This window comes from Chamaea fasciata, unplaced genomic scaffold (assembly GCF_029207755.1).
Source record: "Chamaea fasciata isolate MVZ Bird 193981 ecotype frontalis unplaced genomic scaffold, bChaFas1.0.hap1 SCAF_2, whole genome shotgun sequence".
In the NCBI taxonomy this organism is placed as follows: Eukaryota; Metazoa; Chordata; class Aves; order Passeriformes; family Sylviidae; genus Chamaea; species Chamaea fasciata.
Genome location: NW_027094087.1, coordinates 77,393,860 through 77,410,257, shown reverse-complemented (window position 1 = coordinate 77,410,257; position 16,398 = coordinate 77,393,860). Strand labels below are relative to the sequence as shown.

The 16,398-nt window shown below is 40.0% G+C and overlaps 1 protein-coding gene across 2 annotated transcripts in view; it reads right to left on the bottom strand.

Annotated features, from left to right (window-relative positions):
• PCCA (propionyl-CoA carboxylase subunit alpha) overlaps positions 1–16,398 on the bottom strand; it is a 302,552-nt gene that overhangs the window by 64,625 nt on the left and 221,529 nt on the right. For both annotated transcript variants that reach the window (XM_066176406.1, XM_066176405.1), the window contains exon 20: positions 6,828–6,926. In XM_066176406.1, coding sequence (XP_066032503.1) covers positions 6,828–6,926 — 99 coding nt within the window. The remainder of the gene's footprint in view (positions 1–6,827; positions 6,927–16,398) is intronic.

The window sequence follows — 16,398 nt, the reverse complement described above, 5'->3', positions numbered from 1 at the left end:
GCAGCCATCCGGTGGGAAAAGAGATGATCAAGGGCTGTGTGTGAGCATTTTTACTTGTGAAAGGTGTCTAAGACTGCTGTTAGTGGCACTGTGCTGAAATTGTCTTTCCCATTAAAAGGAATCCTGCCAGAATGCTGAAATACTGGCCTCCCCTGGCACCTGTTGCAAGCTACCTCAGCCCCTCTCCAAAGACTAAATAGAATCTGCTCCCAAACAGTACAAATATAGATGTGAAATACAGGGTGAGTGGCTTACAGGGCATCGATCCACACAGACAATTGTGCAGGTGCAGTTTCTAAGAGGCTGAGGCACCATATCACTGCTTTTTAGGAGTTCTCTTAATGCTTGTGATTCAATTGCAGTAGATGATTTGGGAATTTCTGTCCTCCCATGAACAGAAAAATAGAAACGCAGATCCTTCCCGATATTTCTATATGTGATAGCCAGTGTGACTGTTACTTGTTACTTCTTTTTGCCAAGGTTTTTTGTTTTTTTTTTTAAATATTAAAACCACTGCAGATATGCTATTACATATACAGAGAGTGCCTTCCAAGTATGTTCATGTGTTTCTTTAATCCTCTTAGATAGGAAGGTGTTACAAAAAAGTAGATGACAGGTTTTAAAACTAACAAAAAAGAAACAATCAAAACACAAACAAACAAACAAACAAACCCACACAATTCCACCCCTCCCAAACAACAACCAAAAAAAAAACCTCCACAGGAAATACTGCTTATTTGGTGTTAGTAAAGAATGAATCTAAAGGACATTTACTTCAACCAAGATTTACAATAATACAATAATTAGGCATTTAAGCCTTCTCTAGGAACTTCTAAATTTTTGCTGTTACTACACTAAATCACAGCATGACTAGCACTTCTGGAAGCTTAACCCTTGTTTTGGCATGCCGTGATACATCTTGCTCCTATAAGGGGGGGAATTATGCAGTCAAAATGCTGCCATGTGATTCTAGATCTGATAATGTCTGTGAGTGCCCTGAGAAAAATTCTTGACAGGATCCATAGTCTTTTCTCAGTCTTATGCTCTTCCTCTTCCTTCCCTTTTGCTCTCTGAATGTGTTACCATGCTCAAGAGAGCCATTTCTCATCTTTCAGGGTTTAGATATCATAAAACTACAATGCCTGTCAGTGACTGAACACAGTGCTTTGGTCCTTGGACACATACAGAATCCTTACTCATCCTGAATATTGTTTGTCTTGAAAATGTATGGCTCCAAGAGGAAAAAAATATGGCATAAGATACCATGGCAACTAATGTTATTTGATTAACATCTTGAGTAAGACAGGATAAAACTAAGCCCATTTCCAAGGGATTGATTGAACATATCAGTTGATCACTCCTTTCCTTCCTGAACGAAGAAAAGAAAGTATATTCATTTTCATTAAAGAATCGGTAAAGGTAGTGGTGTGTGCTTTTAGCTCCTCTGCTGTAGTTTCATGAGTTTTGATTCCCTTTAATTTTCCCCTTCCCCTCACATATTCTCCATTTGAACCATGGACAAGAGATCTGTACCAGGTTTGGCTAGGTTAGCCATAACTGGAACAGGCTGAAAAAACCTAGGGAGCGAGCTACAGGTTAATTAATGAGGGCCATCAGGAATTCAGTGCTGGGGTTCACACTGGCTTTTCTCTACCCAAAAGTACAACTATGTGGGTATAAGATAACCTAATGTCTGCAGATCATTCTGAGTCCCTCTTCTGGAGAAAACCTAGCAAGAGTAATTTTGAAATCATGGTTGAAGGACAACAGCAGAGTACGTGCAGTAATTACACATACAGCACTAAAAAATGGACTGTCAAGCAGTCATGAATACTGCTCACTAAACCTTCCCAAAATAATTTTCAGGGGTTAAGAAAATAAGTATTCTGAAGTAATGGTATTTTAGACTGAAAACCTATATAATGTATCCTATCATTATCACAGATTACATCTGAGATCTCAAAACAGCAAAATGACAAAAAGGTAATTTTTCTTATAAAAGTAAAAAAAATTGCACATATGAGAAAAGTCTCTAAAGAGTTGTAGGAAATGAATACTCAGGCAAAGGCTTTGTTCTCCTGTCAGACATTTCCCTGGAACAAAGATTTCATAACCAGCATTCTCGTTTTTTTCTGTTATTATAGACCAAAATAATAATCTAAAGAAGCATTTTATCAGAGAAGCACTTATATTTGTCATACCCCAGGATGCAGAATATACTACTCCTGCTGCAACTGTTGATGCAATAAATAAATTAAATGAAAAAATAAGTGATGCCATCACGAAATTCCCTTTAACACTAAGTAGAGAAAGCTCCCCTGATAAATCTTCATCTGTTTCATTCACAAAAACATTTGAAGCTTGAGACTGATGATTTCAACTTTACAGGATCATGTTCTTGTTTAGCAACTCCATTACTCTCTTAATTACACCTTGCTGTGACTGATAAAGACCTCTTTACTGCAGAGTTTCGGATGCCCAACAGACACAGAACGGTTTTGCTGGAAGGGACCTCTGGAAATCAGGTAGTCATGTTCCCTGTTCAAAGCAAGGCTAATGTCAAAGTGTTACTGAACTGCTCAGGACCTTGTCCAGCTGAGTTCCCGCTACATCCTACAGAGCTTCAGGTCATTAGGGACTAATTCTCTGAAAGCCAGGAAATATAAAAAAGGAGGTATCACCAGTGGTATTGTAAAATTGCTTTGCTGAAGGTTCCAAAAGCCACAAAAAGTTTTCCAGAATCCAGGCAGAATGCTTACACTACCTTTAGAGGGTACAAGGTTTCATAACAGCAGGATAGCAGAGCTGTGGGCCCAACAGTTTGGCAGTGAAAAGGCTGCATTCGTATGATGGAACTAAAGAGTACAAAAGTATTGGCAAAGATGGTAACAAATAATTCAAACTAAACCATTCTATGGTTCTGGCTCAGCATCCTTTTGCTACAGGGAACTATCTGCAAGTAAAAGGTATTTAAGGATGAGATTTTTGATTGTTTGATGGTGGGATCAATGAAGACACAACATTCAACGGCACTAAGCAGTTGTAAAATTTGTCCATGTAGCATTGCCATAGAGCAAGCCTCGAAATCTGAATGGTCAGTGGGGTGGTTTTTGAGAGCTTGCCCAAACACAAGTAGCTGTTGCTTTGAGGATCTCCTCCTGGAAGCATTTTTTTCTTGAGCAACCTGCTCACCCTGCGGATATCTGGTCTTCCTGTGCAGTGTCCCAGCAGAAGGCAGGCACTTGCAACCTAACTAGTAAGAACAGAGCTGCAGTTGGGTTCAAGCCCATCGGCGGGACTTGATGGAATCCTTGATTTATCTTGAGGTCCCCTTAGATTCTAGGTCCCATGAGGAATAAAAGATGTTCAAACTCTATTGAAAAAGACAGCTTATTCCTTCCTTCCACCTGCTCATACTGGGAGACAGAAGAGGTCACAGACAACTTCTGTGGGCACAGAGCTCACTGAAATCTAGCTTACATGTATATGGGAGGAGAGACAGAAGTAAAAATGCCCTAATTTTCCCAAAATGTGCCTGTCTTTCTTCCAACTGTCATTACTTTCCAGGATATCATACTGAGCCACCATTCTCCCTTCCAGTTTCCACTGGAATTCTTGTTTTTTCTTTCCACAACTCAAATCAACCTCCACTTTTCCACTCACTCTTCATAGGAATCATTAAGACCCTCATTTAGTTATTTGCTTTTATTCTAAATATTTCCTAAAGGGTTATATCATATTCAAATCCTGTTTTAAATATACAAGTATTTTAAACACCCCTTTGCAATTAAATAAAACCAAATCCCTTCAAATCTGAGGAAAGTGTATTGCAACTATATTCCTACAGATCTTTGACTTTCAGTGAAGGCAAAGTCCAAATTCATAATATAGCTAGGTGTAAGTCAAATTCTGAGTCACTGACATCTTTTGAAACAAGTATGGGAAACCATTTTGGTAAAGTATTTCTGTACCAGAAAATGTCATTTGCTTGGTGGACAAAATCCTACACTTCAGGATGTGTTGAATTCAGCCTCATCAAATGAGAGGTAGAGTTTAGTCTTAAGTAGAAAAAATGCTGAGAAACTGGCACTAACTGAAGAACTACTAAAAACAACTACAAAAATTCCCATGATGAAATCTGAGTGCTACAAGAAACGCCATGGGGTCTGCCCATCCCTGGAGACTGTACCTCAGAAATCTCTTGCTCAAATGATCCCAAGTTTTCACCCTTTCCTCACTTTGTATAACATCCCCTGGATCTCACAGTAACCCAAAGCAGCACAATGACTTCAGAGCCCTTATGCTGCAGCCACAGGACCTGCAGTATACCCCAGGGTTCTGGTCCCACTCTCATCTGGGGACCTGGCCAGGCACTCCGCAGCTCCCATCTGCTGCACACAGATGGGCTTCCTCACACAGGAAACAAAAGCAGGAGGAGGGGGGCTGCCACACATCCTTGTTGTGCCCTGGTATGCCCTAGACAGACTGTGACCAGGGCATACATATACTTCTCCTCAGGCATTCAGGTCCCATATCTAAAAATTGTCCTGGAAAAACGTGAGTTTTAAACTCAAAGGTCCTTCATAATCTGCAGCAGAGTTAGTGCTCTGCTTTGCTCTAATTCTGATTGAGCCTTTAGCAGAGGAGTGAAAATACAGAAGCATGGTTAATAACGTATTTTTTAACAGATAAGCAAAACTTTGAATGTCTAGACTATAATTTACATAAATATATTTCAAACCAGGACATTTTCAAATTATTTATTCCCTGTTTGTATGCTGAAGTGCTTTGCTAGATTGTGGCCAGACTGCAGGATTAAGCCAAATAAATCAAACTTTCAAAGAAACAAAACATACACAAAGATTGTATTTGGTTGAGCAAATTTAGAAGAATTAAAACAACTATGAAGAAAAATTAGATAGGCTGCAAATTAATAAAACACAGCTGGAATTATTCAATTCATCCATATTTGTTGCTTAAATGGCTCTAGGGCTAAGTTTTGCAGAAAGAAGATACTTCAAGACTCAGGGTCAATTGCTTTTGGAGACAAATTGACCTACAGGAATACACTTGTCTAATTTGGTTCTTGCAATGGGGCAAATCTACAGAAATATATAACCAAAAAACCAATTTTGATTCCAGTGAGCAGCTGTCAGAGGCCAAGTTTAAGGTTCCCATAAATTTACATATATACACTAAAAAATTAATAACTTCTCAAGCCACTGAGTTTTTTTGCTAAAAGCAAAGGCAGATAAAATCTGAGAAGGAGACAACATATGTGCTTATTCCACATTCTGTTGGCTAGATACCATGCAGTCAGATCATAGCGTGTTGCTGTGGCTAGATCTGTAGTATTTCATAGGGTTTGGTCATACTCAGGGAGTGCAAGTAACACTACTGCTGGCCCAGCTCCCAGAAGAAAGCTTCTTCAGATCATATGATCATTAATTTTGAAACTAATTTTATGCGCCAATTCAACTATTATTAGCTAAATGGTGTTACTACTGTTAGTTATATATCCAGTCATACAGTAATATAGTTTGCAATGAGGTCTTGTGAACACAGTTATCCATTCTAAATATAATGCTTTTCACCTAGGCAGGTTTTATAGATTCATACCTTGGTATTTTTTCCTGTTCAAAATTAGGAATACACTTTATATAATGGCACCAAAATGGACCAGTATTAAAACAGTAAAAAATAAAAACATACCTAAAAATAGAAAATTATTTTAGATAGACACACTCCTTGAAGCTGGCATAAACCTCCCAAGAAATCTACAGAACTTAAGTCCAGAATTTACTTGGGAACATAATGAAAATTTCACTCTCAGGCAATACTAACCTTGAAAGATAAAATAATTTTATATTTCAAGTTGCAGTCTTTTAAATTCAATCAACGCAAAAATAACGTTTCCAGTTGAGTAACTCACCAGGAGTAAAAATGAAAAACTAAATTCACACATTTCATTGTAAATGATGAGAAATCTGACCATTGTATCACTGATAAATGTATAGGAAATAGATACTGTTGTATGTAGAAAACACTTTCAGTAAGTTTTGACTTGTTTTTCATTATTTTCAGGATCAATAGATATTTGTAAATAAATGATTTGTCAACAAATATATAAATCCTGACTGAAGTTACATTTAGAAAAGCATTCTCTGGTGCATAGAGTTGGTTTTAAACACATAAGTGTTCAGAAGGAAAGAAACTACTACTTTTAAGCTTTTCAGTTCTCTTTTCCTAGAGGCACATAAGTTTGGGATGTTTTCTATGTTTATCTTCTCAAAATTTTGAAACTAATCATAGTTCTTATAAGTATATAAAAAACAGGTTACATGGGAGATGCACTGCCCTGTCACTTTCAAACTCCAAAGACCCAGAAGTGTAACAATCACACAATCCAAACATGAGACTAATTTTACTGTAGGCCCCCACATGGGTTTTTGTTGTGAATTGGGTTAGGAGGGAGGTTTTATTGTTTCGGTTGATCAGGTTTTTCAGTTGGTTCGTTTTTTGCAGTAAACCATTTCTTATTTTTTACATGATTAAGAAACTCTGTCTCCTCACAAGCCACAGAATAAAATGAGCCTATAAGCTGGGGTAAACTTCTATCTAAATAAGGAACTTCTCATTAAAAGCAAGATATTCAAAACTCTAGATAAATAACTTCGAATGCATCCAGAGCTTTAGTGGAGTGAATTTGTCTCAAAGTAGAAACATTCTGCTGTTTGTACAACATCACATAATTTTTATGATGTAGCAAGTTTAGACCCCACGTTTCAGTATTATTTGTATGCCCAAAGAGGCTTTAGTGAGATTACCTGTATAGTCCTCTGAGTGCCATCAATGGTGACAGACAACAAGGGTGAAGCCAGGTTCCACTCGCTGGTCACATTCAGTTTCATTCCATCAACTTCCACCTGTTGTGACACCAAACAAGACTGTTACTATAAAGACAGACAGAAAACTGATCTCAAGTTCATTACTGCATACAAAGCAGCAACCATTTTAAAACAGATGGCTCCCAAACAACCTGTCATGTTTACTGCTTCTGCCATAAAAGACAGGGTCCAACAACAGAGTCTTCCAGCTATCTCTGGGGAGAGGTGAAGGACCTGTGAACAGCTGCCTCTGAGTAGCAAGGTTTCAAGTGATTTCCAGCAAGTAACAAACAGCCATCCAACTTTTAAACCTATCTGGACATGCTACATTTACTGCAATTAGACAAGTAATGCATATAAATTCCAGTGACACCTTGCAACCCACACAACAGGGCTTGCATATAATATTCTCTCCAAGGACCAAGGAAGAACTTTTCCTATGCTTCTAATGAAGGGCTTTGCATTGTTATCTTAATTAATATGAGGCAGTAATTAATTCTTCAGCATTTTGCCTCAAAGTCTAGAAAAACTTTGCAAATTCTGACATGTTTTCTTTCAGTATACAGCTGATCAGAGAATACAATTTCTGACTTGAATGCCAATATGCCTATCCAGAAAGTGGTTTTTTTTAATCATACCATATTCATTATACAAAAATATTTCTAGGTGAAGAGCAAAAATTCTGGATTCTGAAAAAAGTACAGATCAGCATAGCTGTAATGATGCTTCTATCACTCTTCTGTTGTATTATACTGTTTGAAAAACAAACATCACATATTCAACACTAGAAGAGCCTCAGAGAAAGAGATGGTTAAGAAAAAGATTATTACATATGGACTAATGTAATTGGTGATTAATATTTATGGCATGTTTTGAACGCTCATCATACTTTTAAAGGTAGGTAACTATTAGTTCTATAATTTACTATAAACAGAAGAAAAATCATGGCTGACCAATTTTCTTCCTCTCTCAAAATCTCCAAAGTATTTTCTAATCGGTAAGTGTCAGACAATAGTGATAATGACACAACTATTGCATACATTCTCAATAAACTAAAAAAAAATCAATGCATTTAGAATAAAAGCTGAGCACACCTTTTGCAAAATAAAGATTATAAAGCTTATCCTTTTAGGTCTCAGACTTATTATTTGATCTAATAATAAGAAGAAACATCTTAAACGAAATCCGTAACAGAGAAGTGCAGAGGAGCAATGTGTAATTTGATAAATTTATTTCAGTTAAGAAGAAAAAGTTCTGGCTTAAAAAACACTCTAATTTTATAGATTTTAGTTTAGAACACAAAGTTGGCCTTACTGATACAATCTATGCAATTTCTATGAGCTTTGACTATAAATAAACTTACATGTAAAGAACAAGAAGAAAAACAAGTCATTTACAATGGTTCACCAATAGGCCAGATTAGCTGGCATGCTTCAGGTACTTTACACTGCTCCAGTGATGCAAACCAGCCACAAACCCGGCTTGAGTTAAGCCAGACCTGCAGCTGGTTTCCATTTCCAGAGCACTGCAGAGCAGCTGGAACACTCTGGTGAACCCAGCCCACTCTCAGCAAATGTGTATCAGCAAATGCTGTCTTTATTGAGAACAGGAGAAACATCTGAAAAAGACTTTCCAAATGGAGAAAAGCAAATTTAGTGCTCTGTCTCAGCCCTCTCTGATTAGCAACTGAACTTCGGTAAGGCAATTGTTTAAAAAGTTTTCACTATTGCTAAAACCAGGAAAAGACTGTCTGCACTAGAGTCTGGGTCTGAAAACACCATTTACCATGTGTCTCCAGGGATAGAGGTAAGACAGCATCAACGAAGACCAGGCCACTGGTCACCAAAAAAACCTTCGAGTTTACACCATACTGCTTGAGGCAGAGTAGGATTTACATGCAGCCCTGGAAAAAATCTGTAGCTGCTATCTACAGTTCTACCAAAGGGTGTTCCAGAGGCAGGATGCAAGTCAATGCCTCCACAAAAAACTCAATTTAATCATTAGCTCTTTTGTCACTGTACAGATGAGCAAAACAGGAGTAAACCAAGTGTGTCACAGTGGTAAATGACCTGCCCAAAATGCCTCACCAGGGTCTATACAAGTCTTGCCATTCTTGATTCCAGATTACCACCCAGAAAGGAGAGAGCAAATAGATGCTAAGTCTAAAAGAACCGTGCACTGTAGGCTGCTTATGTGCAGTAGAGAAACCAGCATATAATATATTGCCACTATTATGGTTTCTCTATTCAAGAAAGAATAGAGGGTCAGGGGAAGGGTTATACGAACTAATATAACCAGTCTTCTCACAGAATGGAGCTACAGGGTCTTAGCTGCCTTCACCTGCAGCTCACCATGGTATGTGCAACTGGGGAAGATCACAGAAATCACAGAATATTCACAGTTGGAAGGGATCCACAAGGACCACCAAGTTCAACTCTCAAAGTTAATGGTCTATACAGGGATCGACCCCACCACCTTTGTGTTATTAGCACCATGTGTAACCAACTGATGATGCAAAGCCAAGAGAATCCCAAGGAAATCTGGCTATGCTCCGATAGATAGGATGACAAAGACAGGATGTCAAGATATCAGAGAAAATGAACAAGGACTGAGGATAAGATATTTACCACGTAGTAATCATGTTACTTTTAATACAAATGAGGGAAAAGGCAGGGGTGGAGGGGAAGACAGGACATGGTGTGCCAAAAAACAGATGGGGATTGAAACCAAACCAATACTTTATCTAACAGAGCAAACCTTCTTTCTGCAGCTCAACAGCCTAGCAAGGCTAGAAGGTAGAAATAGGGGAAGAGAGAAGACGATAGAAGAACTTGTCAGAAGTTTCCATTTGCCTTCATTCCTCCTCTGGCAATGGATACCATAACTGAACCCAATAAACACTGCAATAAACCCAGGACCTTTTTGCTTTAGGCTTGGAGGTTGGGGTTTAGGGTGTGAAGGGGGACATGAGGATTAACTAATGACATTACATTGACTACTTCCCATCTTACTTTGTTTCTGTGCTCCTAAGAAAGCCAAGAACAAATCACCATTCAAGTGAATCTTCTCCACTTGAACTGCAGGGAGAAGATCCCAGTCAATTCACTCCTGCAGTGGGTCACATTGTGTTTTATGCCACACCTATACAGTCTAGCTTTATCCTTAACTATTCTGTTCCAAGTATACGCATATGTGTATGTGCATCTACAGTAACTATGATTGCATGGCTGCACTACATCCATGTGACACAGTGGTGGTGAATTATTCCTTTTTTAAAAGGTTTATTTGTCCCTATGTGAGGACATAAAAGATAAAAGCAGCCACAGTCCTTTACAATTATTTCCAATTCAAAAGTTACCGTAAATGAGGTCTCAGAAGAGTGACAAGTCCAAGACACAACGCTAGAAAAAGGTCAACAGCTTACCCCACTGTCACAACTTTGCAGACTTTCGCTGGCATGCACCTGAACTACACAAGTAGCAGCCCCTTCACCTCTTGTGGAGTGAGTTCCTGATGTTCAGCATGATAGGTACCAGCTAACCAATAGTGCAAAGAGCTGCAAAGCATAATCTGCATTCAATTTCCTTTAGAGAACATAATTTGGCATTCCATGTGCATGTCAGGCAATTAAAGAAGGCAGCACAAGCCTGAGTGTTACAGCCCTGTTAATTTACTAATGCAGAGCTTCGCGTACATCTGGCACATGTCACTTCTTTTCTCCTGGAAATGAAGGTGGTTTTCCAGGAGACTAGAGGGCAGCTGAAGCATTTGTTTCCTGCCTGATGCTTCAAAACATTATGCCTGAAGTTCCTCATGCCAGCCTTGAGTCTGACTAACTTAAGTCTGCAGATTTAATCCTATGGTTTCAATTCTGCCTCTCAGCATGGTGTTTAACTCAAGAGTCCTGGCCCTAACTACTTGGCTATGCCACCCTTAGCCACAGTACTTACAGCCCTTAATTCTACCTCTTGCTATAATGGAAGCAATAGCATTCTCTAATCAATCAGATCTACAAAATGAAAAATCACCCTCTGCAGACTTGCTGAAGTCTTTCTCTGATCAAGACAGCTGCCCATGAAGATGTATTTTTCAGGAAAACAGACAGTACTCTTCACAGGATATATATGAATATTCACTGTCATAGCCTCCACTCCCTTCAACTGGCACTAATCTAAGACACATCCAGTGGGCAGCAAGGGCTCTGTAAAGTGAACCTTAAAATCATTCCTGCAAGGAAGGAACAATAACAGCAAGCAAAACTCTTGTAAACGTCAGGTAGCTTGTATGTTTGAGGACTTTGTTCAAACCTACATAAAGCTCTCCTCTTATGTAGAAAAAGTAACTGTCTCAAGCAGAAGACTCCTTTCCTCCATCACTGCTAGCCACAGCATCCATACCAAAACAGGAAGGAGAGTCTTTGCATTTTTACAAATCAGGTAAAGGATAGGTATTGCTTCTTGTGCAGAAGGGGGGGTGACCAGAGAATTTGTAGCACAGTGTGGCTATAGAAGGTCCAGCCACAGGCAGCAATATTCAGTAACAGTCTGCAGTGACCTCAGACTAAGACAAATTGAGCTGGATGAAGCAGCTTTTGGTTCCCAAACAGTTTTCACAAAATGCATGGAACTCTCATCTAATCTACTGTCCAGACAATGGAGAAGCACACGGGAATAGAAAAGGCAAGTGAAAACTGTCCTCTTTCAAAGCTATCGTTCCTTACCTTATGCAGTCCCAAGCCACCTCAAGAATGTGAGGAAAGTCTTTATGGGGCTGGTGAGCCTCAGACTTCCTTTAGGAGCATGATGCATGAAACCCTATGCATTTTATAAAATCTTTTCCTAGTTTTTAACGTAAAAAAAATTTTCACAGTCAGCAGAAGAGTTCAAACACTATCTTGCATCTATATATTCCAGTAGCAAATAACCACAATACACCTCCTTATCATGAAAATTACTGGCTACCTGGAGCCTGTAAGAACATGTGGTAATTTGCAGAGTTGTCTTGGAAACCATTGGGTCTTCTTATACAACTTGCTCTAACTTCTCCACACTGTCTTTAAGAACCTCAAACAAAATCAGAGTCATATTTGCCACACTAGGAAATAGCAGCAACCAAATAGCACTTCACATGCTGTCATTCATAAATGCAAATGAATTATGCATAAATGCAAAGAAACCCAGTTAGATTTCCCATGTGGGCAGTTCTTAATAGTTAAGCTCCTTCTTGTATATGCTTTATCTGCTGTTCTTTGGACTCTATTTGCTAGTGACCCAGGGTCTGGTAACTCTCGAAGTGTTTGACATTTTCCAGGACCATGTCCTGGAAGAGGTGACAGTACAGTCTTGTTGAGTTTACAGATGGCACAAAACCGGATTAAACATTCGAGAGCAGGGCTGCCATCCAGGGGAGCCTAGACAGGCAAGAGGAAGGGGCTAATGAAAACTTTGTGAAATTCAAGACTAATTTTTAAGTCCAACATGTGAGAAGGATGAACCTATCACAAAGATACATTGCAACCTGAGTAGCTAGGAAGCAACTCTTTGGAGAAGGACTTGAAGATGTGGGCAAACACGTCAGCAGGATGCCCTGGCACCAAAAGTTGTTATCAGTGCCCTGTGCTCTGTTAACAGAGGTGTAGTCTGCAGATAGAGGGAGGTCATTAGATCCTTCTACTCGAAACTCAGACCACATCAAATACTGCGTCTACAAGACAGGCATTGACTTTTGTCAGTTTTACAAAATTCCCATTAGCCCATTGCTCTCGCCTGCCTAGATCCCACTGGGTGGCAGCATTGCCCTTGACTGCATTGAGCTCTTTCTCCAATTATGCCTTCTGTAGATCTTGGGACTGTGCACTCCCACTGCTGCCTCCAGGTATTGATGTGGTTGTTGAACAAGACTGGTCACAACACAGACCCTTGCAGTACCTTGGTAACCTCCAAGCAGAGTACAACCCATTAACCATGGCCAACTGAGTCTGACCACTCAACTGGCTTTTTATCTTGTTGGGTGAGATCATGCCGAAAGACTCATTAAAGTCCAGGAAAATGACATTTGCTGCTCTCACCTAGACCACAAATCCTGTCAATTAATCAAACAAATCTGTCAGGTTGACGCCACTTCAGGTGGGATCTCACCAGAGCAGAGTAGAGAGAGAGCACCACCTTCCTCGACCTGCTGGTCATGCTGTGTTTGATGCAGCCCACAATACTACCAGCTCCCATGAAGCCTCTCATCCAGCAGCATCCCCAAATCCTTCTCAGCATGGTTGCTTTCAATCCATTTATCCCCCAGCCTGCACTGATACCGGAAGTAGTCCCAAGGCAAGTGCAGCACCTTGCATAAAGAATACATTGACATCCACTAGCCTGGTGTCCGAGATCTGTACCCTGCTAATCTTTTTCTTCATTTCCTTCAGGGTCCTAAACAACAGCCATTCATTTCATAGCTGTCACAGCCAAGACTATCTTTGGTATCACCTCTTCAACCAGTTCTTCCTTGGAAGTGAGTCGCAGATCTGGGTGTGTCAACACCAGCTCACCCATCCAGTACCAGTATAAAATAGTTATCCCAAACACCATTCAGAAACCTTCCACCATTCATCCTATATGTTGCCCTTCCAGAAGATGTCAGGGTTCCCGTGACCAGCACGTCCTGTGACAGAGATTTCCTTCAGTTGTTTAGAGAAGTCTTAGTCTAGATGAAGGGACTGTACTATGCTATTTTAATATTTTTAAAATTGATCAAGCCAGTGACCTTCACATGCTCAAGTGATTTCCTAGTTTGGACTTAGGAAAACTTAGCTTTCAGTTTCTCTCTAGCCACAGAATGATTTGCTCTCCCAAAAAACAATGGCAAATTTCTAAATAGGTTGTTTTCTCTTCTCTCTAGTTAAAGATCCTTCTGGCCTCCAAGCACTCACAGTCATATCTCTGCTTCTTAAGCTCTGCCCAGTTCTTTATGCACACACTGTGCTTGCTGGTGCTAGATGTGTCCTGGAGACACTGACAGGATTGACATCCACACCAGCAACAAGTGCCTGCCCCGTTGTCATCATCACCATCCTGGCCTGCATGCATACTGCCATGAAAACCCCAACTTCACATGCACAGGTCATACAGGCAGGGAAATCCATACAGGGCACTTTCAAGATGACTGCTCTCAACACAGTGAAAGACAGCTTAATGACTCAGAGTCCCTTGGGAAACCACCTTTATTAACAAAAGGTCCAGAAAGGCTGGACATACTTTTAAGATGGAAATGTTAAAGGTGCAGAAGCAGGCCATTGCTATGTACCGAAAGACAAGCTGGCAGGGAAGAAGATCAGCCTGGCTGAACAGGGAGCTTTTGCTGGAACTCAGGGGAAAAAAATGAGAGTTTCTGACCTTTGAAAGAAGGGGCAGTAAACTCAGGAAGAGTACAAGAATCATGTAGAGAGAAAATTAGAAAGGCGAAAGCTCAGCTAGAACTCAATCTGGCCACTGCTGTGAAATATAATAAAAAGTGTTTTTATAAATACATTAACAACAAAAAGGAAGGCCAAGGAAAATCTCCATCCTTTATTGGATGCTAAGGGGAACATTGTAACCAAGGCTGAGGTACTTAATATCTTCTTTGCCTCAGTCTTTAACAGAAGGACTGGTTTTCCTCAGGACAACCAGCCCTAGAGCTGGTAGTCAGGGACAGGGAGCAGAACAGAGCCCCTGCAATCCAGGAGCAAGCAGTCAGTGAGCTGCTGTGACACTGGGACACTCACAACTCCATGGGGCTGATGGGATCCATCCGAGGGTACTGAGGGAGCTGGTGGGAGAGCTCACCAAGCCACTCTCAACCATTTATCATCAGTCCTGGTTAACTGAGGCGGCCCCAGGTGACTGCAGGTTGGCCAATGTGGCACTCATTTACAGGAAGGGTCAGAAGGAGGATTTGGGCAACTAGATTTGTCAACCTGACCTTGGTGCTAGGGAAGGTTATGGAACACAGATTGTCTTGAGTGCAATCACACAGCATGGAAAGAACAACTGGGGGTCAGGCCCAGACAGAATGGGTTATGGAAAGGCAGGTCCTGCTTGACCAACGTGGTCTCCTTTTATCACCAGGTGACCCACACCTAGTGGATGAGGGCAAGACTGTGGATATTGCTACCTGGACTACAGTAAAGCCTTTGGTACTGTCTCCCACAGCATTCTCCTGGAAAAGCTGGCTTTGTGCTACGGTTTAGCTGAAAAGGTGTGCTCAATTAAAGGTTGAACTCATTGATCCTGGAGATATTTTTCAACCTTAATGAGTCTATGGTTTTATAGAAATTCTCTTCCTTCTTAAAATGTCACATGATGAAATTTGGTAGATGGACGCTTCCTTTAGCACACTTAAATCTTAGAAGTTTTGCTTATCACAAATACCAACGGTTTAAAAACCTGCAATATTAGTTGCCAAAAAAGGTGCATGAAAGAGCATATAGGACAGAGAGAGACCCTGTGGCCAACAGTGTGGTATATCGACAAATGTATAAAAATGTCATAAAAGGAAGTTCCTTTAAGCCTAAAACTGTAAAAATTGAATTCACTGATGCTTACATGACAGCAATTTCTTTGATTCAAATTAACCAGCTGTTTTATCTTGTATTTTCAGTTATTGACAATATATTCACATCAGATTAGCAGACTGACCTTTTTTCTTTTTTCCAAGTGACTGTAAGGTTAGCCTTTTGGACTTTTGAAGTGGTTGGCCAGATGCTTTCAAAAGGAAGTTAAAGTATGTGAGTTTCAATCTCATTAAAAAGGCCTTTTTTTTAAAACAAACTTTCCTTTTGTTCATATCAGCACTTACTTTTTTAAAAGACCCCAAGAGAGAGTTCCAGTCTATAGATCACTTGTCCTGAAGAAAGCTCTGTTAACTATTTATAGATCATGTCCTTTTGTACCGAACTAGATCAAGCAATTTATTCAGTGCATGACTGCAGGAGAGAAATTCATTTGCTCTAAGTGTCATCAAGGCAGCCTTTTACCTGCTATGAACAAGACCAGATGAGCTGAATTGCTGGGCTTTTACTTCAAATGCACATTTTGACATTGTGTGGGGTGCCATCATAACTTTCAAGTTTTCAAAGTATTAAGCACATTCACAGAATGGGCAGTCCTCAATCACAAGAGCAGCAAATAGCACATAACCACTAGAATAAATCAAACACATGTGCACACATTGAAATTATCTCTCTTTTCTTTAAAGTAGCACTTATAGATGCAAATTACCATTAGCTGCTTTGGTAGATCTCACTTTAGAAATGGGAGCATGCCAGCAGAAAGACCAAGGAAAAGAGCACACAACAGGCATCAGCTCCTCAGCTTAACAACAACAGAATCAAAACAAAAGGAGAGGGAGAAGTGATGGCCTTCATCACCTCTAATCAGCAAGGGCTTTCTTCGAGCATTCACCAGGGAAGTGATCCTCTCTGCAAAACCTAGTAGAGGGGCTGTATGCAACAAAAACACTTCACTGCAGCAAAGGCTTT